The sequence below is a fragment of the Echiichthys vipera genome, assembly GCF_963691815.1.
Source record: "Echiichthys vipera genome assembly, chromosome: 2".
Lineage (NCBI taxonomy): Eukaryota > Metazoa > Chordata > Actinopteri > Perciformes > Trachinidae > Echiichthys > Echiichthys vipera.
The window spans coordinates 26,095,113-26,115,198 of NC_139827.1; the positions used below are offsets into that span (position 1 = coordinate 26,095,113).

Below are 20,086 nucleotides of genomic sequence, written 5' to 3' on the forward strand. Positions count from 1 at the left end.
CTGACATCACAGTTCAGTCTTCACTGCCGTGCTGTCGCACCCAAACTGCATATAAAGATGAAGCACAGGGCGACCGGTCAGCTGTAACCTCTAACCTCAGACATCACTACCGCACTCACATCACACTTAACTTTACCCATTCATAAACTAAATTTGACGTGATATTGCTTGCACCTGATTTCCAAGTCATTTCCAAGTGCTCTGTCACTGGCAGTGATTCTTCTCTACTTCTGCCTCTTCCATCATGTTTGTCATCTGTTCTGCGGTCGCCCCTTTCCTCTCAGATGTCATTGCATCCTTGGGACTGCGGGCCTTGTCCAACACCTGCAGTTCTCGAATCCTCTGTTATTGGAGTTGTGACACAGCACAGGTTTAAGTGCGAGAAAGAATTAATTTTCCTGTCTGATATGAACCTTAAAGCCCAAATACAGACTAGCCATTTGAAGGATCTATTTACATTGCTATGGATCTGTGTCAGTAATTAAAGTGTTTTAAGGAACATCAGATTATAAAACACCAGTGTTACCAAAAAAATGCCAATATGTAAAGTGTTGCTTGTTTACCTGGGATATCTCAGTGTTGATGATGTTAATGTAATCCTTCTCCTGTCCCAGAGAGGCCATATCTGCCAGAAACTGCCTTCTCTCCTCTATCTCATCCAGAACTACAAAAGAAACAAGTTAATATTAGACTTCTTTAAGCCCACTGGATATATTTAGTCAAGCAGAGTAGCAGAATTTAATTTAGGCTGAAACTAATAGAAGTCTGTTCAGGCTGTAATGGGAACATTTCCTCTCTGTTACACTTAGTGTAACTCTTGTCCATCATCTGTTTCTGTACAGTCCGCTTTACCTTCCTGATACCGGCCTTTCTGCTCCGCCACATCTCGGTTCCGACATGCAGGAACATTTTGGAAAGATGCAGCTGTGGGCTCTTCTGCTCCCGTTGCCAATATACTCTGAAGCCTCCTCTTCTCTTTCTCCAAGTCTCCTAGGGTGAAACAGAAAAAATGAGTGATGATGGATGCAGAAAATCAAACAAAAAGGTCATCCAAATTTACTGATAGTCATTCATCTACAGAATAACGTAATTGTTTGTAATATAGGCCTGTCAAAACACATGTATGCTGTATTAATAACAGTGTCAGCCTCAAGGTCATACTTGTAGGACCAGGATAGAACTTTTCTCTGACGTAGCTGTTCCCCAAGCGACAAGATTCAGCGCTGCGTCTCTGAGGCTTGCCTGGCAGACGTTTCTGAACAGATTTACTGGTTTTAGGCTGAGGGGGAGAAGCTGATGATGAGGGATCAGAGCTCAGTGGTAAAGCTGCTCCGTCTGTGGGGAAAAGAAAAAAAGAAAGATCACGTTTTTAATTGAGGTAGTAGAAAATGTAGCAATGCTAAATGTGTCCAAAGAGTCCAGAGTGCCCCTATTATCATATTATGTTTGGGTCACAATATGATATAACCTCATAATCTGTGTTAAATGTCATATGCTGAGTTTTGCAACAATATATGGCGCACACTTTTTTACATTAAAATATTTTTAACAATATATGAAATATCCAATCTTAAATGATCTGTTTATTAACAGTACTATCACTCAAATTATCACCATATTTAACCCCCAACCGTTAATACAAAGGTCTCAAACTTACTCTTGAGGCAATCGTTGATCTGTTTTCTCTGGAGGTTGGTGAGTCTTGATTCCTGCATCATTACTGAGCACCAGGACAGAGAAGGTTTCAAATGTCAGAGCACAAGCCTACACAACGAGAAGTGCACGTGCACGCACGCACACACACACACACACACACACACACACCGTCAAGTCCTATATGTGTGTGTGTGTGTTTGCCATTCACACTGAACCATCCACACGAGAATATCAACAAGTGCATCATCTAACATCTCAGCATATCCTGGGTCTCCTTGCTGTACTGGGGGGCTCTGGGGTTGTTCCAGAGTCCTCCGCCACCTCTATGTGGGGACGCCTCCATCTGCAGACACAAAAAGATTAAATTAGCGTTGTCTCTGCTATACTGAAAGCTGCAGCTCAGATATCATTTGTAAACTTGAACAAATCTATTTTTTTCTGTAATTTAAATGCAGATCCTGGAGCTGCTACATAGACACTCAATTAATGACTGATAACTTCTAGGGTGGGCGACACTGCAGCATATTTTCTGATTCACAGCTGTGAGACCAACATACAAATAAAACCCACTGGATGTAATAGTGTGGCAAACGACGAGAAAATGAGTATCAATCAAATTCTTGACTTTGTCGTTCAAAATCACGGAAATAGCACAACATAGCTTAGCTAAATTAACTAGTTACTGCTAGCTAACGTTAGGTGGCTACAATAACGTTAGCAGATGAATGTCTTGACAACAAATGAAGAAGTTGACTCACTCTACATGAAAGAAATTGTGTTACCTTGTAGAAACCAGAAAGAACTTACTCCAACACGTCTTCTCTTATCACAAGTCGTCCGTTAATAGTTCATAGTTAGCGCTAGCCAATTTTTGTTGTTAGCTGAACTCAGCAGCGTCTGCCTGTTGCTATAGCAACCAAGTAGCTACAAGCTGGAGCAGAGAAATGTTTTTGAAACCATTTCCATCGTTAAACCAACCTATTACAATAGAAACACTGAATATTTGGCTAAAACGGTATTCTTTTCTCCTGTAATCATCACTGATAATTGTTTACTAAAGCAATAGGCATAGACAGACCATCAAACAAGTCACAGGCACATTGACAACATATAGCCGCTAGATGGAAACAAAGACAGGTTGTTTATTTGTGCTGATACTTTCATCAGTTATTGAAAGAATGTAAAAATAATAGTAATAATGATAGAATGTAAAAAAGGATGTAAAAAAACGTATTATTATTTTTTATTGTTATTGTTACAATGTTATTATTATTATGAGTAGTAGTAGTAGAAGTAGTATTCAAAGCCAGACATATCATTAAAGGGATATTTTAACAAAAAAGCAAAATTCAATAATACAACTGTAATGTTTCTCTTTACCGTGCAGCTACAAATGTTCACTTTCCCCCTCCTGTATCATTATAAATTGATATCACATCACTAAGCACCAAAGGAATGTGCTATTAAACACACTTTAGGCTACAATAATTGGTAATAGTGTGTGGAAAAAAGGGGATCACATTACATTACACTCAATATACAGAAAAGTGATCCAAGTCTGTCCCTCGTGTTGATGTGGGAGACTGTACGCATATTCTATTTTCTACTTTTTCCAAATTATTCCATACACATTTAGGGTCTATATTTGTTTGGTATTAGTAAATTATAAAGGATAGGACTACATGAAGCACATAACATAACATATAACATCACAGTCACAAACAAACTACATATGAACTTCTGTAATGTGTTTAAGGCCACTTAGAGGCTGCCACCTCAGTTTTCATTGTGCATGCTTGATGTCCTGCGTAGTTGTCCCTCTGAGGGAAAGAGAGTCATTATCAGTGGTGGGCTCGTCATCAGTGATCAGCAGCAGTCAGGAGTCCATTATCTGTGCCAAGACAGCAGCCTGCCTCTGCCCCATGTCCACAGATAAACAGCAGCCAGAATATAATCACCTTTCACACACAGGTCTTCTCAGAAGTCAGAGATGCACGTCCTCACTGGAAGACGGAGACCGACCTGTGTGTGTGTGTGTGTGTGTGTGTGTGTTTGTATGTGTGTGTGTTAAAACTATTTGAATTAGAAAGAGGATGAGGTTTTAAAGGCAGACCTTAAAACATAATCATGAGGCGTATTGTTTGTTAGTGTGTTTGTTTATGAACTATACCACCCAGCTGATCTGTTTGTATCATGTTTTCATGTTGACTGTCTGAAGTAACTCTGTAATTAAAGATCATGGACAAATGTATTGACATCTCTCTGTGATGGGACATTACATCGTTTCAAACATGTTATTACAAAAGTTCACACACCATATTAACATGAAATGTGTACACACTTCACTGTACACACACCAACACACTCTGTGCCAAAGCATGCTTCATTAGATAGTGGCACGACATCTGATAACCAAGTTTACTTGTGAATGAAGAATAACATAGAGAGCCCTGCGCTACTCATTTTGCAGCATGTATATAACTTTGAGTCCATTTTGTTTGTAGTGGCTTGACTAATGTTTCAGTTTATATTAACATTTAGAAGATTTTGAATGTATTATTTGTTGTTTTTATTTCTTACAATAATCATTGCAGTATCCTGATGTGTTTTGTTATTTTTCCATCTTTAGAGATATTTAAATATTTCTATAAATGTCTTGTTTAATGACCATGGAGTTACAATTCAAGTGTTATTGATGTTATGTTAGCTTTAATTCTTTCCTTATGTAAAGCACTTTGATTCGCCTCTATGTGAGAAAGGTGCCGTACATGTAAACTTGCCTAAAGCTATTTTTACTTTCACATCTTCCAATGGTACGATTGTTTTGCGTTTATTTCTAGACAGTAAATATACAGTAGCTGTCAAAGCGAAGTCATTACAAATAATCATTATTAGTGGTGTTTTATTGCAGCATCATGGTCATTTGTACACATTTCTAAAATTACTTTCTTCAATAATTTTTCATAATAAATGCTGATGAACTAGCTTTCAACTACTGTACTTCCTACTTTTTTTAAAAAAAATTAGCATTAAAAGCAGCTTAGTCAGTCCACAAGTTTCTGCATTTTCATTCAAAGACGTTGTGTCCAATCTTAAGATACTGAAGAAGCTGATTCAGTAAAGTACTTGTGAAGGATTATTTGGTCTTGGCACTCATATTTAGGCATTGGTCTGGGTATAAAAATGATTAATTTCTTGGTGAAATGAGAGCTTCAGTTTTTTCAGAGTGGACTTTTTTGCTCTGAATCCCACAGAACAGGAAGACAGTGAGCTGAGGTGAGATAATAGATTTTATTAGTGATTGTAAATGAAGAATCTTAAGTGAATTTAAAAAAAAAGGGAACCAGCAAAGTACCGTAACTCACGCTTATGCTCCACCTCCTAACGGTCAAAACCAACATGAAAAAGAGAGATTTGAAGTTAGACTTGCAGCTGAGGACGGAGAGATAGCAGAGGAGGAATGGAGAGAAGGAGGCAGCTCTAACAACCTGTTCCTGCGGCCTTTTGACCCTGAGTGGACTGTAACTGGGATGAGTGGCCTGGTAAGCTGGGGTCTGACTTTCTGTTAGCTGAGCTTAAGATGCTCATGTAAAGAATAAAAAGCCAAAAGAAAAGAGCGAAACTTTCTTCACAGTGTCATATCAAAGTACTGGATGGCTGTTACACAGGTTGTCCTCCCTTCCTTTAGCTCCTTCTCCAACCTCGCACAATCCAGCGACAATATGAAAGTAAGTATCGGGTTCACTTCAGTTGTTTGGTTTATGAACTCATTTTTTACTTGAATAGGGTCTAGTGCTACCTATTGTATGCTCCATATCATTGTTTGTATATATTTCACAGATGAAAATCCATTATTTCACTTAATATTGAACTGACAAATGTGTCTTGCACTATAATACTGAACATGTGATTGGTCCCAAATAACTGATTGCATATATTGTAAGTTGCTTAAGACCAAAGCACCCGCTAATGTAATGTAAAAATGCAATACAAGTCTGTGAGTTAAGCTTTATGTACTGATTTAATGACTGTCCTGAATGATATGTTCAGTGAAAGAGTTACTGGTGACTGTGCTGTCCATGCTGGCTAAAAAAGATTTTCCTTCCTAAAGCAGTGACGATATAAGTGATGAATCCATAATCCTTCAGTGTAAAAATGACTGTTGATAAGGTCAACAAGCGGGCAGGGGTACACAGTGTATCATAGTTTTAGTTTTTTGTTTTTTGCGTGACTGGGCCTTATTTTAGGTTTGTAGTACCTTATGTACATAGAATATAAAAACATGGTGTTCAGGGTGTAATTTTGTAAATGCACAGTTTAACAATTAGTGTCACAAATGGTGTTTTTCACTGTTACTGCTATTAATTGTTGTGTTAAAAGTAGGTTGGTATCTGTTGAAGTTGCAGTCGGCAGTTGTACCAAATTCTCTCTGTTTCCACTGAAAGTGATTCCCTGCTGAGCCACAGCAGAGGGATTGTAAAACAGAGTGAGCATTTTGTACTAAAAGGAAAATTTGGAAGATAAACACTTGCTGATTGAGTGATTACCCTCAACTTATCTCCTAACGGCCAGTATGGCGTAGGACGTACAGCAACTAATAACGCTTTCAATGTACGTATGGACGTGTGGACATTGTTTTAAGGCAGATTTTTTACAGTATGTTTTCCTTGGTGATCATCACCTCTAAACGCTCTCCATCACCATCTAGGTGTGGAAGTCTGAGGGTGACTCTCTCCTTCTGGACTCTCCCAGCAACAAACTGTCACCAAACAGCTCTGAACAGCTGCAGGTCTCTCAGCAAATGACGGACGAGCTCCTGGATGATGACAGCCGGGCATCCTGGGACATTGAGTTCCTGCTGTCTGAATGGAGCAGCCCGTCGCCTGACCTCAACCCCTCTCTGGACAACAACGATGAAAAGCTCCCAACAGACCCAAACGCAGCGTACCAGGAGGCGGCCGTGTTTAAGGACCAACCAGCACAGGACCATCTGAAGATGAGCACTGGCTGCCTCATGGTGGAGCTTCTGTCCCCTACTGAATCCACAACGTCTGTCCAGCCAGAGCTGTATCACCATGGTTATAATGATGACCAATCAGGTCGGACTCCATTTCTCTCTTCAAGTCTACCTAATGTAGATCAGTTTGGCTTCCCTCAAGGAGGCAGTGCGGAGACGCACAGCAGAGGAAACCTCACTAAAGTCTCATCATGGGAATTTAACCATTACTATCCCCAGCAACACCCCTCCATGGTGACCTTCCCCGACAGCAGGTTCTTACCACCTCAAGCTGTGACGCCTGACCCTCGACACTACAGCTACGTGCCACACTTTAACCACGGTGTCAACCTTTTCTGTGACTACTCTCACAGCCAAGCCACTGGTCACCTGCCCCTTCACCAGCAGCCCCTGTTGGTTGGACCACAGCTGCCCCCTGGTGGAGTGGAGGGAAAACGTGGTCGTAGGGCTACGGGGAAAAAGAAGCCCGCCATCCACAGCTGCGAATACCCCGGCTGCAGCAAGACCTACACCAAGAGCTCACATCTCAAGGCTCACCTCCGCACCCACACAGGTACACCCACCTGAAACAACAGTAAAGTCTGTCACAAATACTGGAGAAATGATTTTGCCAGGTGATTTACCTTCTGTTTTTATTCTTTACTCTCCAGGGGAAAAGCCTTACCACTGCTCATGGGAGGGCTGCAGCTGGAAATTTGCCCGCTCAGATGAGCTGACGCGTCACTACCGCAAGCACACAGGCCAAAAACCCTACGAGTGTGTACTCTGTCAGAGGGCCTTCTCCCGCTCCGACCACCTGGCTCTGCACATGAAGAGACACACCTGATGCCTACACACACACACACACACACACACACACACACACACACACACACACACACACACACACACAAAACTCTCATTTAAACAACGGAAAGTTGCAAGACTTGATTATGATATTCTCTGAAGTTTTATTATTAGTTATTTATGAGTTGATCTGTGACTCAGTGACCTCAGATATTAACTGACCACATTCTCATTAGTGCCTTGACATCTGTACTTGATGATCTGGCTGGTCAAGAATACAGGCCCACATGTAGAATTATTTTATGAAAACTGACAACACAACCAGTGGTATGATGGCATGACAAATCATTGTGTGCATGCTGCCTCAGAAGGGTTGACTGACATATGATTGGTATTTATGACTGAAAGGCACAAAGAGTAGGATTTCCCCCCCCAAAAAAAGAAAAACAATGTTTAGACTCACAAAATAATCCCTGTCATCATCACCGATGACCCAGTAGAAGTGTGTGGCAGTGTCTGTATCTGCAGTTGTTAGGGTCTGGATATCCCACTGATAGGACCTGAGCGTGCATGGACATCTAGCCAAACCTAATGCTTCGCAAAGAAAAGCAGCGGGATTCGTAATGACACCATTGAGCCAAGGAGGAGGCTGGGCAGTATCAGGCAATGACTGCTTAACCAACAGCTTTTAAAAGAGTACTCGTATAATGATGTTGCACTAAAAAAAAAGATCAGTAAGACGATCAGTATCAAAATCAATGTAGCACCAGAGATATTGTGGCATGGTGCCTACATTATCCACAATGCAACTTGGCCATTAACAGTTGTGTTGAAGATTCAGATGTGTTGTGCTAGTAGCAGCTAGTGAAGCCTAAAGCAGAGGTGGCCTCTACAGAGGTCTAGTGAGCTCACTTCTTTCTAACGCCACACCATCAGATGTGTTTTTTTCTTAAGACGGGACTGAGGTTGAATCAAGTGACATCGTTTGAGGCAATTTATCTGACTTCACGCAGCTCCCTCTGGCGCCATAAAAGGCTTCATACAACTTTTTAAAAAAAGTATTCCCCAAGTCCTGTAAACACACTTGGATGTGTGTTCCCTTTTCAATGCGACAGTGATTCCAGTTTAGATGACCTGAATTACACCTGAGCATCATTAAGGCATAAAAGATGTTAGAGTCTAAACCTGACAAACAAACACACACACACACACACACACACACACACACACACACACACACACACACACACACACACACATACACACACACACACACACACACAGGATAAGGGCAGTACAAGAACAAACTCAGAGTATATAGTTAGCATGCTTTCAGTAATAAGGGCGACCTAGACAAACGCTGTACATACTGTGGGCAGACAGCAAACATTAACACTAACAAAAGTCCTACCCCAAAACATGTGTAATACGGGTTAACGCGCTGAACAGAGACATGCCTGCTTAGTAACAATGCTTAGCTGTGTTACTGCTGAGTTGATCTGATTTCCCTTAGAACTTTAGGTAATTGTAATATCGATCGTAATAAATAAAAAATAAAGTACATTTTAAACTATGTTATTCTACAGTTAATGCAGAGTTGTGCATATGTGTCACCTAAGTTTTGGGGGATTTTTTTATTTATGAAAAACATATATATGCTTTTGTCGCGCGTATCAAGCAGAAATTAAAACTGTAAATAATCAGCATCTTTCTCAGTTGTTTTTTATCATCTAAAAATGCGAGCAACATATTTATTAACATAATATTTTACATCCAAAGAAGATACTATATTATTGTACAGTGTTTTTTTTATTCTGAAAAGATTGCTTTAAAGTCTTATAATTGTTGTTCCCATTGTCATAATTCTAATAAAGGCCTCTAATGCTGTAAAACTGTCTCGGAGAGTGACATGATTTATTCAGGCAGCTGATCTTAACAATTATATTACACCATCACATTAATCGTGATTCAACTGACTCAACGTTTTAAGTGCGTTCCTCAAAGATAAATCTGCCCTGCATAAAGCAGAATTAAATATGAGTCCACAGAATACATCTTTTTACTAGTCATCCTCACAGACAATGTCAGCGTTTGGCCTTTAGGTGGCGGACTTCTGTTACTATGTCAGCCCTCGTGCCTGCAGGCTGATATCAGCAGGTTGATGGCAGTTGTGTCTGCAGTGTTTCTAATCTGGGTGAGGGTGAGGTGAGGATAAAAACCTTCTTATGTAACTCAGCACTCACACATTCAACATGATTATGTCAGATGATGGAGGTCGTCATCACATTATGGAACTCTCTCGGTCTTGCACAGACACGTATACCCTCAGGCAAATACCCACACGGAAAAGCAAACACAACTACCCACTCATTTGTCAACCTTTGTAACACATACACACACAGAAATTAATCTGCATGTGCTTTTAAACACATTAGAATAACCACAGGGGATCTATCTTGCTCCAAGGTTGAATATCTCCATCATTTCAGTTGCACCAAACATCTCAACAGAGTCAGGTGTTTTGGCATAGCACCAATAAAATCACAGTATATAATACCTACAAAAAAAATGAAAAAGCTTATTAGGGTCAGAGTTACCTCTTGTGTAAAAGATATATTTTAGACATCACACATCCCTTTTAATGCAGCTTTCTCGAGAACCACTCATCTGATCGACTTCACACTGGACACTGCACCCTTGGGTCCTCAGCAACGCACCTGCCAAGTGAGAAGTCGATTAGAAGAAAGTTTCTTGAGATATGTGAAGGACAGTCATACATGCACGCATACACAGACAGAGAGAGATTCCTTCCTATATAGTTAGAAGATGCGGCTAGAGCGCCACCTATTGGCCAAATGGCTCCATTGTAATTTGTCATAGCCACTCAGATAACATATCTACACATGTGCACCAAATGTTGTTGCAATAGCACAAATCGTTCAGGAGATATTATCAGGAGACAGTTGTAGCAAAACTGAAAGGAGCATCTAAAATATGAAAAAGTCTCTTTTCCCGTCTTGTTCCAAAGATGTTCTGTACCGCATTTGGGGATGATCGCTCAAAATGTGTAGGAGTAGTGAGAAAAATATATTATTATGTTATTTACTAATATTTATTTAGACATACAGATCAAAAGTTAGGGCAAAATGCAAATTTGTTGCTAGAGCGCCAGCATCTTGCCAAAAGACAGAGATTCCTTGCTTTAAAGTTAGGAGACTATTTTACTCATCATGAAGATGACCCCTTTAAGAATCCCTAACTGGTTTATTCATACTTGGCAGCACATATTTGTAAGGCACACTGGTTTGGAGTCGTGGCCATTGATCTTATCTGAGTTCAAGTTTCCTCTTTGGTGCACTATCAAGGCTATGATTGGCTTCTTAAACCTCCATGGGACAGCATGATGGCAGACGAGCACACGCACATCACAAGCACATTAGTGCCTCACTCACAGCCAAATATACACACATGAAGTAATCCTGATAATTAAAGTGCTGCAAATATACTCCTCGGGCCATTAATAATCTGTTATCCACTGAGGCTGTGCAAGATATTACACATAAGCAGATAAATCCAAAACATTATTCTAATAAAGATGGGCATGAGGCTCCATCTGCAGTCATAGTTTATTTTAGAGCAGCTTTCAAGTGATTTGGGATTTAGAGTTGAAACAAGGACAGAGGCAGAGTTCTGACCTGAAGTGCCCTCCCAAAAAAACCTTTTTCTACTTCCACTTTCTAATTCCTCCTTCCCTGTTTACATCATCTTATACTTGTAGAGAGGGTATGATGCAGGCCTTATGCATTCATGGGAATATTCAAGCGCCAACAAGACGCAAAACAAGAACTGAAGCATTAACAAGACATGACATATTAAGTTATGAAATGTTTCCTGTTTGTTTGTGCAGCTAAACAGGTCAAATGTGTAAAAATGTTATTATTAAAGTCTTAAAATCTGAAAAGCACATGCTATCAAAAATCCACATAATGCAATGTGTTTTGATGTGTATGGTTTCTTTCAGCAGGTGACAAGTGCACTGTAGAGTTTCATTTTCTGTAAATCCCCACTGCAAGTCTGAAACATTATTATTTATTCAAATGTATTAATATCACTTAACTTGATTGTTTTATATGGGAGAAAGTATGATACTTTCGTCCTCCCTGCTACCCACATATCTAGTGGGGAGAACCTTGATTCATCAACATGGAAAAACCTAACAACAACCTGAATGCTGAGCTGATGAAAGAAGATTTACAGGAGACAGATAAGATGTGTAATTAGATTCTCTTTGTTGTTTTCTTCTGAGGAGAAATGCAGAAGAATCAATGTTATGTAAAATGTTTACACATGGAGAGGATCGGTGAACATCGCAGATCCAATTCTTGAAAACGTATTTGTATTATTGCATATAAACCATATGACTTGGTTATAAAGCAGGTCAAGGTGCTGTATAAAAACTATGAAAGTATAATACCCTCAATCCACAGAGGAATGCACACAGCCTGTATTCAGAAACTGTGTCTTTAAACGAGACGCCAGGACTTCTGTACCGTTGTGATGTCACAACTCTACTTTATACAGGTAAAAAGTGACGCTACAGTCATTCCTCGGCTGCAATGATGATGCAGAGAGTGCAGGTGTGGAAGACTCAGAAACATTGACCAATCAGAGCAGACTGGGCTTTTTCAGGAGGGGGTCTTAAAGAGACAGGCGCTAAAACCGAGCATTTATTCACACAGCGTGAGAAAAATAATGTGTTTTCGAGCATTAAAGCATGGAAACATGTTCTAGTAGAAACCCAAAAAACATGTGTGAACCTGAAATATGTGACCTTTTAACATGAATACAGGTATAAACATTATAGTACTTCTGAACAAACCTTTCAATCTTTGTGTTTTCTACATATTGTTTGCTCTTACAGCAGGCACAGACACACTGTAACAGCCAGTGTATGGTCACACTGTGTGAACTTAGCAGAACAACAGTGTTACTGAGAAGAAGTGGGGACATCTTTGACGCAGCGGAGCAACTTCAGTTCAGCAAACAAACACACACAGTCACAGAGAAACCCACACATAGACACCGTTCACTGTACAATACATTGCAGCATTAATATTTCAGTGAGCATCTGTAAATGGTTTTTTTATGCATTATTAAACTCTGCTACTTCAGGACAGCACTTATACCAGCTTTCAAACTGAAATATCAATCCACAGCATGTCTCATCTACATTTGTATGCACTTACAGAGCCAAACTGACAAATCTCCATGTGGTAGGAGAGGTAATTATTTCTAAATGCAGATGAATTCGACCAGCTCAATAAGTGTCTGTTCTCACTCCCAGGAAGTCGTCACTAATCTTATTTAAATTGTAGTAACTTTGTATGGGTGTGTGTGGAGTCATCGAGCGTACCGTTCGTGTACGATTATACAACCTCACACAATGGGAATCTTGGCCTGATTTCCAAAAGCAGGATGAGGATTAGAGTGGTGAAAGCTGCAGCAGTACTGAGATTGTGGAGAGGGACTGTGAGTCCAAGTGTATGGAGGGATGTAAAAAGGAGGGGGCAGATTCTCCTGATTTGAACTTGAGCGTACACAAATACACAAAGTCAAACGAGGCCAGTGTCCGCTCTATGCTCAGGCAGGCAATAACTTTCTGCCTTCGTTTTCTAATGACGCTTCACATAGCTGCACAAGAATGCACATGCACACACATTTGTACCTCTGTACTTGTGAGTGCCCTGGTTGATATTATACATTTACTAACCCCCAACCTTTAAGGGAGCTCCAATGATTTACACCTGGGGGACTTGATGAAGAGATGGTTTCAAATAAGAGCTGAAATATCCTTATGTTTATGTATGGTTGAGCAAAAACACCATAACCCATAATGCATCTTGATGGTTTCTTCTGTATGTAGAGCTTCCCTGTCTAGACACGGCAACGTTTCAAACTCTTAAAAATGTATAGACTCGTGCAATTTGAACATTTTCAATGATGTCTCTTTGGTAACTTTCTTAGACTTGACCCCTCCAGGGTCTTGAGACAGTATAACTGTTTCCACAGACTAAATAGCACTCCCTGTGACTAGTACACTGACTTTGACACATACATTTGGTGGTGTGCCCCTTTAACAAACATAAATACTTACTCTAACCTCAACACCATTCCCACCAAGTCTTGACCCTCAAACCAAGTAAGAACCAAGAAAACATGAAATTGTTCTTGTAAAGATAGAAAGACAGAAGTACATGAACATACTCACATCTGCTCCAAACATACGCTAACCCTTTAATCTAATCTATACATGGATGAGGATTATATGGCCAAATATTCATCATTTATCTTTCTGCAACAACACTACATACCATTAAATGGCTAACTAAGCAGTTACTGTACTGGTGTTCTTACAGTAAGTTTTTGTTTTGAGTGTGAATTGGTACCTTTAATTTTGGTATTTTTTCCAACAACTTCTGAACACCTCAAGATTTAACGTACAATAATAACATTTATTTCTAAAGGAACATGAATGATAAATGTAAAAGTCCACTTCAGCGGATCTTGAACTATTCTAAAGTCTGTCAGAACAAACTCTCACACAATTTGTGGAGCATAATCCAAGTCTCATTTGCTACTCCTCTTAAAAGTAAATAGCGAGTAGCATGCCTTGGCAATCCTGAGAATGTTTATGCTAAAGTCTTTTAAAATAGTGTGGTTTTCAGGGAAAAGGCAAAATGAAATGTGTTTGGGAAGAACCAAGCATACGACTGAATAAATGACACTTGGATTATACGGCAAGAGTTGTGTGAGAGTTTGTAAACAGATAATAGAGTTTTGATGTTCTTAAACGTGGCACCCTACTACTGCAATGCATCCAGAATTTTCTCAGTTTCCCAACTCTCTATTAACTGTAGGGGCATTTGAAAAAAAAAGACTTCTTTAAGGATTTTGTTTTTTCAGTGTTGACCCCATGCTCCAGGCAGCTACTAGCATTTCTGGGAAAATACCTTCCAAAAAGAAGTATAATTTGAAAACAGGAGGCAGGAACTGAAACAATAATTTTATTATTTGTTGGCAGGTCATTCAGCTGAACCTCAGTGCAGCAATACTGTTGTCTTTTCATAGAATTTCACCCCAACCTCCTCTCTAAGTCTGTGCACACCACTGCACCATGTTCAAACTCCTCTGCCAAGATCACAGAAACAGGACCAGGGTGACATTTGTTTTACTACAATGTCCAGAGAGGATCTGCATAAATTAAAGAGTGAGAAGTGAAATGTTGCCTTGTTTTGGAGAAACTGGGGAGACTGACACAGGGACAGAGAGTCCTGTGTGAAGTATTTCCATGTGCAGGGAGGAAGTATCACTGTCCAGCAGATCGCTCATGGAACAATGTTCCTTTTTTCTATGCAACCTCACCCCAACTGAACTTCCAGCACCGCGCAGTCCTCACATGCTCTCGCTCTCTGTGTATTACATAACAGCTCTCTTTTCCATTCACATTATCAATCGGCATTCAAATGACTCAATCTTTCTGTACGGCTCTTTTTGTTATTCATCTACAAAACATGGTTATAAAATTGACGGATTAACTCACAGGTGCAGTGTCACGGTGATGAGATTCTTTTGTTCTTACAGTGAGGCCGACAGTCTCTGAAAAAGGAGAAAATACAGAGTCAGAGACATCATCACGTTTGTTCTTTGACAGTGTGAATGTAATCTAATGTGATGGAAATACACGTATGATTGTACATTACTCAAGTGTTTGTAGACAAACAAAGAGTGCATGCAGGTCTACATAATACATTTTTCCATGTAGCTGAGTTACCTTGAACTCCTTGTTATGGGTGCTCACCTGCAAAGAGCAAATGAGGACAACTCAAGCCTCCATGGCTGCTGCCCACACTGGCCTTTAAACGGGATGACCTAATTTAACACAGTGATGTAAAAAACAGAAACCAGGTGGAGGTGTTAAAGACACGTGACATGACGCACTTTCTTCACAGTATTAAACTGACATTTTTTCCTGCCACAATGCACCCTCAGTAAAAAACTGATTCTACAAACTAAAATGTGTTAACTAAACTCGCCAATTTAGTGAATAATAGAAAAGCCCATCTGGCCACCGAAAACAGGGATGTGTCCCCTGGAAACAGGGGGGTCATCCCTATGTTCCCTAGTCGCATAAGCCTATGCCTTCCCTGATTTAATTCAGCATTTTGTAAGGGTTAGAGCTTACAGTGAGGGTCAGGGTTAAGGAGTAGTGTGAGGGTCTACATAGGCCTATTTGCAGGGGAACGAAAAAAGAAAAAAGCGGGGAACATATGACCCATGATTTAATCTGTTTAAAGATTATTGTGTAAATTACACCATGATATAATCTGTTCATCTATTCTATGAAATGTGTAAATTACACCGTGATATAATCTGTTTATCTATGAAATGTGTAAATTACACCATGATATATTCTGTTTATCTATGAAATGTGTAAATTACACCATGATATAATCTGTTTATCTATGAAATGTATAAATTACACCATGAAATAATCTGTTTATCTATGAAATGTATAAATTACACCATGATATAATCTGTTTAATTATTCTATGAAATGTGTAAATTACACCATGATATAATCTGTTTATCTATGAAATGTGTAAATTACACCATGATATAATCTGTTTATCTATGAAATGTGTAAATTACACCATGAAATAATCTGTTTATCTATGAAATGTATAAATTACACCATGATATAATCTGTTTATTTATTCTATGAAATGTGTAAATTACACCATGATATAATCTGTTTATCTATGAAATGTGTAAATTACACCATGATATAATCTGTTTATCTATGAAATGTGTAAATTACAGCATGATATAATCTGTTTATCTATGAAATGTGTAAATTACACCATGAAATAATCTGTTTATCTATGAAATGTATAAATTACACCATGATATAATCTGTTTATCTATGAAATGTGTAAATTACACCATGATATAATCTGTTTATCTATGAAATGTGTAAATTACACCATGATATAATCTGTTTATCTATGAAATGTGTAAATCACACTATGATATAATCTGTTCATCTATTCTATGAAATGTGTAAATTACACCATGATATAATCTGTTTATCTATTCTATGAAATGTGTAAATTACACCATGATATAATCTGTTTATCTATTCTATGAAATGTGTAAATCACACCATGATATAATCTGTTTATCTATGAAATGTGTAAATTACACCATGATATAATCTGTTGATCTATTCTATGAAATGTGTAAATCACACCATAACACAGTATGTTCATGTATTCTGTGAGATGTGTTACGAATGAACCAGTTGTAACTCTGGTTGGTTCTGTCAGTCACAGGTTTTACTGTAAAACGCTCAGTTAACTCCGTAAACGTTACATGGTGAATTTTGAGTTTGGCCAACATATTTTTCATATCAATCTCGTTTTCGTTTTGTCCGACTGTCAGTGACGTGCCTGTATTAAAGTCGTAAAACTTTATTTAAACACCCTCCAGGATTGGGTGCTGTTCGGTTTGTTGTTGTTTATTTTGCTTGTCACCGCCAGTTTGACTCAGCTGCGGGTTTGGACGGAGGAGGAGGAGGAGGAGGAGGTGCGGTCACCCGGGGTGAGGATCCGACCCCGGCTGAACCGATGAGCGGAGAAGACACAAACGACAGCGCGTTTTTGAGGAGCAGAGACATCCAGAGGACCGGTGAAGCTCCACATGTTCCCTCTCTCTCTGACTGAGGGGCTTCTTCGTCAAAGGTGTCAGCAGCTGTTTGATCTGTGAGTAAGATCTCCTTTATGAGTTTTACTACTGATTCAATTGTATTAAAACTGTTGAACTACCTCGCATAATACAAAGTTTCTGAATTATTTGTTTAGGATGACATAGCATGGGGATTTCATATGAGATGTAGAGTGCACGGTAAACTATTTAGGGCTCATCGGCCATCTGTGTATTTAGGTTTTGTGGATTAATAAAGATTGTAGTTGTGATAGCACCAAATACCTGATCATGGTCATGGGTATCAAATGGGTATCAAATGGTTAATAACACTTAATGATCCTCGTGATAAAACTCTAAAAAAGAAGTGTACAAATTAAAGGAATAATCAAACATGTTGGTTCTTTCAAGGTTATTCTCTTTTTCTCTTTTTGTCATTTGATTATTATTATGACAATTAAATATTTCACTATTAGAATGTGGATACTTTCTGTATCCAATAAGACTATTATTATAAATCCGTATTCATGTACACTGTAATGCCTGTAGGTATTTGATATAAGAGTTTCCCTCAAGTTTTTAATTATTATTCTTTTATGCTATAAAAACATTACAACATTCAACTGCAGCAGTATAATGTCGTATCACTGTTTTGCAACCTGTAAAGGAATGGTCCCCTTACTGCATGTGTTTGTATTTTTTCACCACTAGCTGGTGCCATTACAGCACACTTCACCCCATCCACCTCAGTAAGTCATCACACACCTCACAGCTCCCCCAAGTGTCAAATCCGTGTTTGAACATGACGGGTCAGACTGTGAGAGGCACCATCCAGGACCTGTCAGTGCCCTCGCTGCTGGCTGTGAAGGGACCGGAGTCTAGGCCTCTGGAAAGGTCCTTGTCTTTCGCTGATGAGGCTGTTTCCATCCTGACCTCAACGAGCCAGCTGGCCCAAACCCTCCTAAGTCACACCTTTGCTCTCAATCACAATGAGAGCCTTGCAAACACAGAAGCGAAGGCTGGTAGCAGCTGCGATGAAGACAATGGCAACAGTGCACGCCGCAAACGAGAGTTTATCCCTGACGAAAAGAAAGATGATGGCTATTGGGACAAGAGGAAAAAAAACAACGAGGCAGCCAAGCGGTCCAGAGAGAAGCGGCGAGCCAATGACATGGTGCTAGAGAGGCGAGTCCTGGGCCTGCTGGAGGAGAACGCCCGCCTGAGGGCCGAGCTGTTGGCCCTGAAGTTTCGCTTCGGCCTGGTCAAGGACCCGTCTGATGTTTCTATCCTGCCGCTGCCTGCAACCCTCTGTGCTCAGCCAACATCCAGTGCAGCACATCTCTACCAGCCTCACACTGATGGATCCTCCTACAACAACTCACCGCCCAACGCCCACTCTCACCCTCCACGGCAGCAGCAGCTGGGTGCCATCCCGAGAGGAACCGGGCCTCTGTCAAGTCACAGTGTATCTGAGGAGTCTGGTGTCTCAAACTCATGTAGCTCAAATATGGGCAGCCCTGTGTTTTTTGATGACACACTGAGTGATCACGATGGGCCTTCGCCGAGGGAGCTGGTGGAGCAGCAGCAGGGCTACGACTCCCACATCTGTCCCCTGGAGGCCAACGAGAGTCAGTATGTAAACAGACAAGATTCACCCGAGGGTTTGAGGAGCCTTCCGCACAAGCTCCGCTTCAAAGGGCCCTCTGGTTGCAGTGATGGAGGGGAGACGTGTCCATCCTCCGATACCAGACACAGCGGACCACCTGTAGCCACAGTGTGGCCAAACATCCAGGTGAGGAACCAGCAGCACGCCGGATGGGACAGCCGGACAGAGAGTCAGGCTTCTTGGTCTAGGGAGGAGGCCTTCGGTGGACATGGGAAGCAGTACCACGGTCCGTCATCTGGACATTATAACTCCTCCCCTCTGCCGAACTCCAAGTGTTCGGCAGAGGATGCCAGTCTCAGGTCTCAGATCAGCTGTTTGTCTCAGGAAGTGGATCAGCTCAAGAGGCTCTTCTCTCAGCAGCTGCTCTCCAAAGTCACGTAAGCCTGAGCATAAAGACTAAAGTTAACAGACTGATTTCACACAACATCTTTACAAACCATTGATCTTACAGACTGCTGCTTTCCCGGGTCCGCACGGCCCTGGTGCCAACAGCCATACCTCTGAAGTGACAGACCTCCACCTGTTTTCCTGGAATTGCTTAGTTTAGGAGCCTGTTGGCTCTGTTATGGTCAGCACACCACAACCAGGCTAAATTAATGCAAAACTAAAAGTGATTTCTGTGTTGAATTTCACAGGATTTAAACAGTGGTGGAAGGTCACAAAGTACATTCTCTCAAGTACTGTACTGTAGAACTTTGAGGTACTTTACCTGAGTATTTTCATTTTATGCAACTTTATAGTTATGCTCCACTAGGCCTACATCTCAGAGAGAAACAATGCACGTTTTACTGCAATACATTTATTTCATAAATTCAGTTATTACAAAATAAATCGACTCATAAACTATTATGTATTATAGATTAAACTGCCCAGCAGTATCTAAAGCAGTTAACAGTAGCTCAACCTTTACCAGCTGCAACAGGGTTAGGGTTAATGGACACATTAATGCATCAATAAGTATAATCCAGTAATATATACTATACTGAAATGGCTCATTCTGAGTAATGAGTACTTTTATATTTGGTACTTTAATTACATTTTGATGATAATACTTTTGTTCTTTTACTTAAGTGAGAATTTGCATTGGTTCTACTTGTAACTTTTTTTACACAGTGGTATCGCTGCTGTTACTTCAGTGAAATATCTGAGTACTTCTTCCAGCACTTGATCTGAAGGACGGCGTACATTTCTGAATACTC

The 20,086-nt window shown here is 40.2% G+C and overlaps 3 protein-coding genes across 3 annotated transcripts; 2 read left to right on the forward strand and 1 right to left on the reverse strand.

Annotated features, from left to right (window-relative positions):
- Window positions 1–204: 204 nt before the first annotated feature.
- cUnh22orf23 (chromosome Un C22orf23 homolog) lies at window positions 205–1,999 on the reverse strand (the record flags this gene model as incomplete). The annotated part of the gene is made up of 6 exons (XM_083926770.1): window positions 205–342; window positions 564–664; window positions 853–990; window positions 1,162–1,335; window positions 1,658–1,720; window positions 1,909–1,999. The coding sequence occupies 6 exons, from the start codon at window positions 1,997–1,999 to the stop codon at window positions 205–207; spliced, it is 705 nt and encodes a 234-aa protein (XP_083782896.1).
- Window positions 2,000–5,309: 3,310 nt separating this feature from the next.
- Window positions 5,310–7,499, forward strand: klf1 (Kruppel like factor 1 (erythroid); the record flags this gene model as incomplete). The annotated part of the gene is made up of 3 exons (XM_083932354.1): window positions 5,310–5,384; window positions 6,365–7,226; window positions 7,324–7,499. 3 exons carry the CDS (start codon window positions 5,310–5,312, stop codon window positions 7,497–7,499), a joined length of 1,113 nt encoding a protein of 370 aa, XP_083788480.1.
- A 9,672-nt stretch (window positions 7,500–17,171) lies between these two features.
- Window positions 17,172–19,297, forward strand: LOC310960430 (uncharacterized protein). The gene is made up of 2 exons (XM_083932135.1): window positions 17,172–17,280; window positions 17,933–19,297. Exons 1-2 carry the CDS (start codon window positions 17,219–17,221, stop codon window positions 19,266–19,268), a joined length of 1,398 nt encoding a protein of 465 aa, XP_083788261.1. The 5' UTR covers window positions 17,172–17,218; the 3' UTR covers window positions 19,269–19,297.
- Window positions 19,298–20,086: the final 789 nt, after the last annotated feature.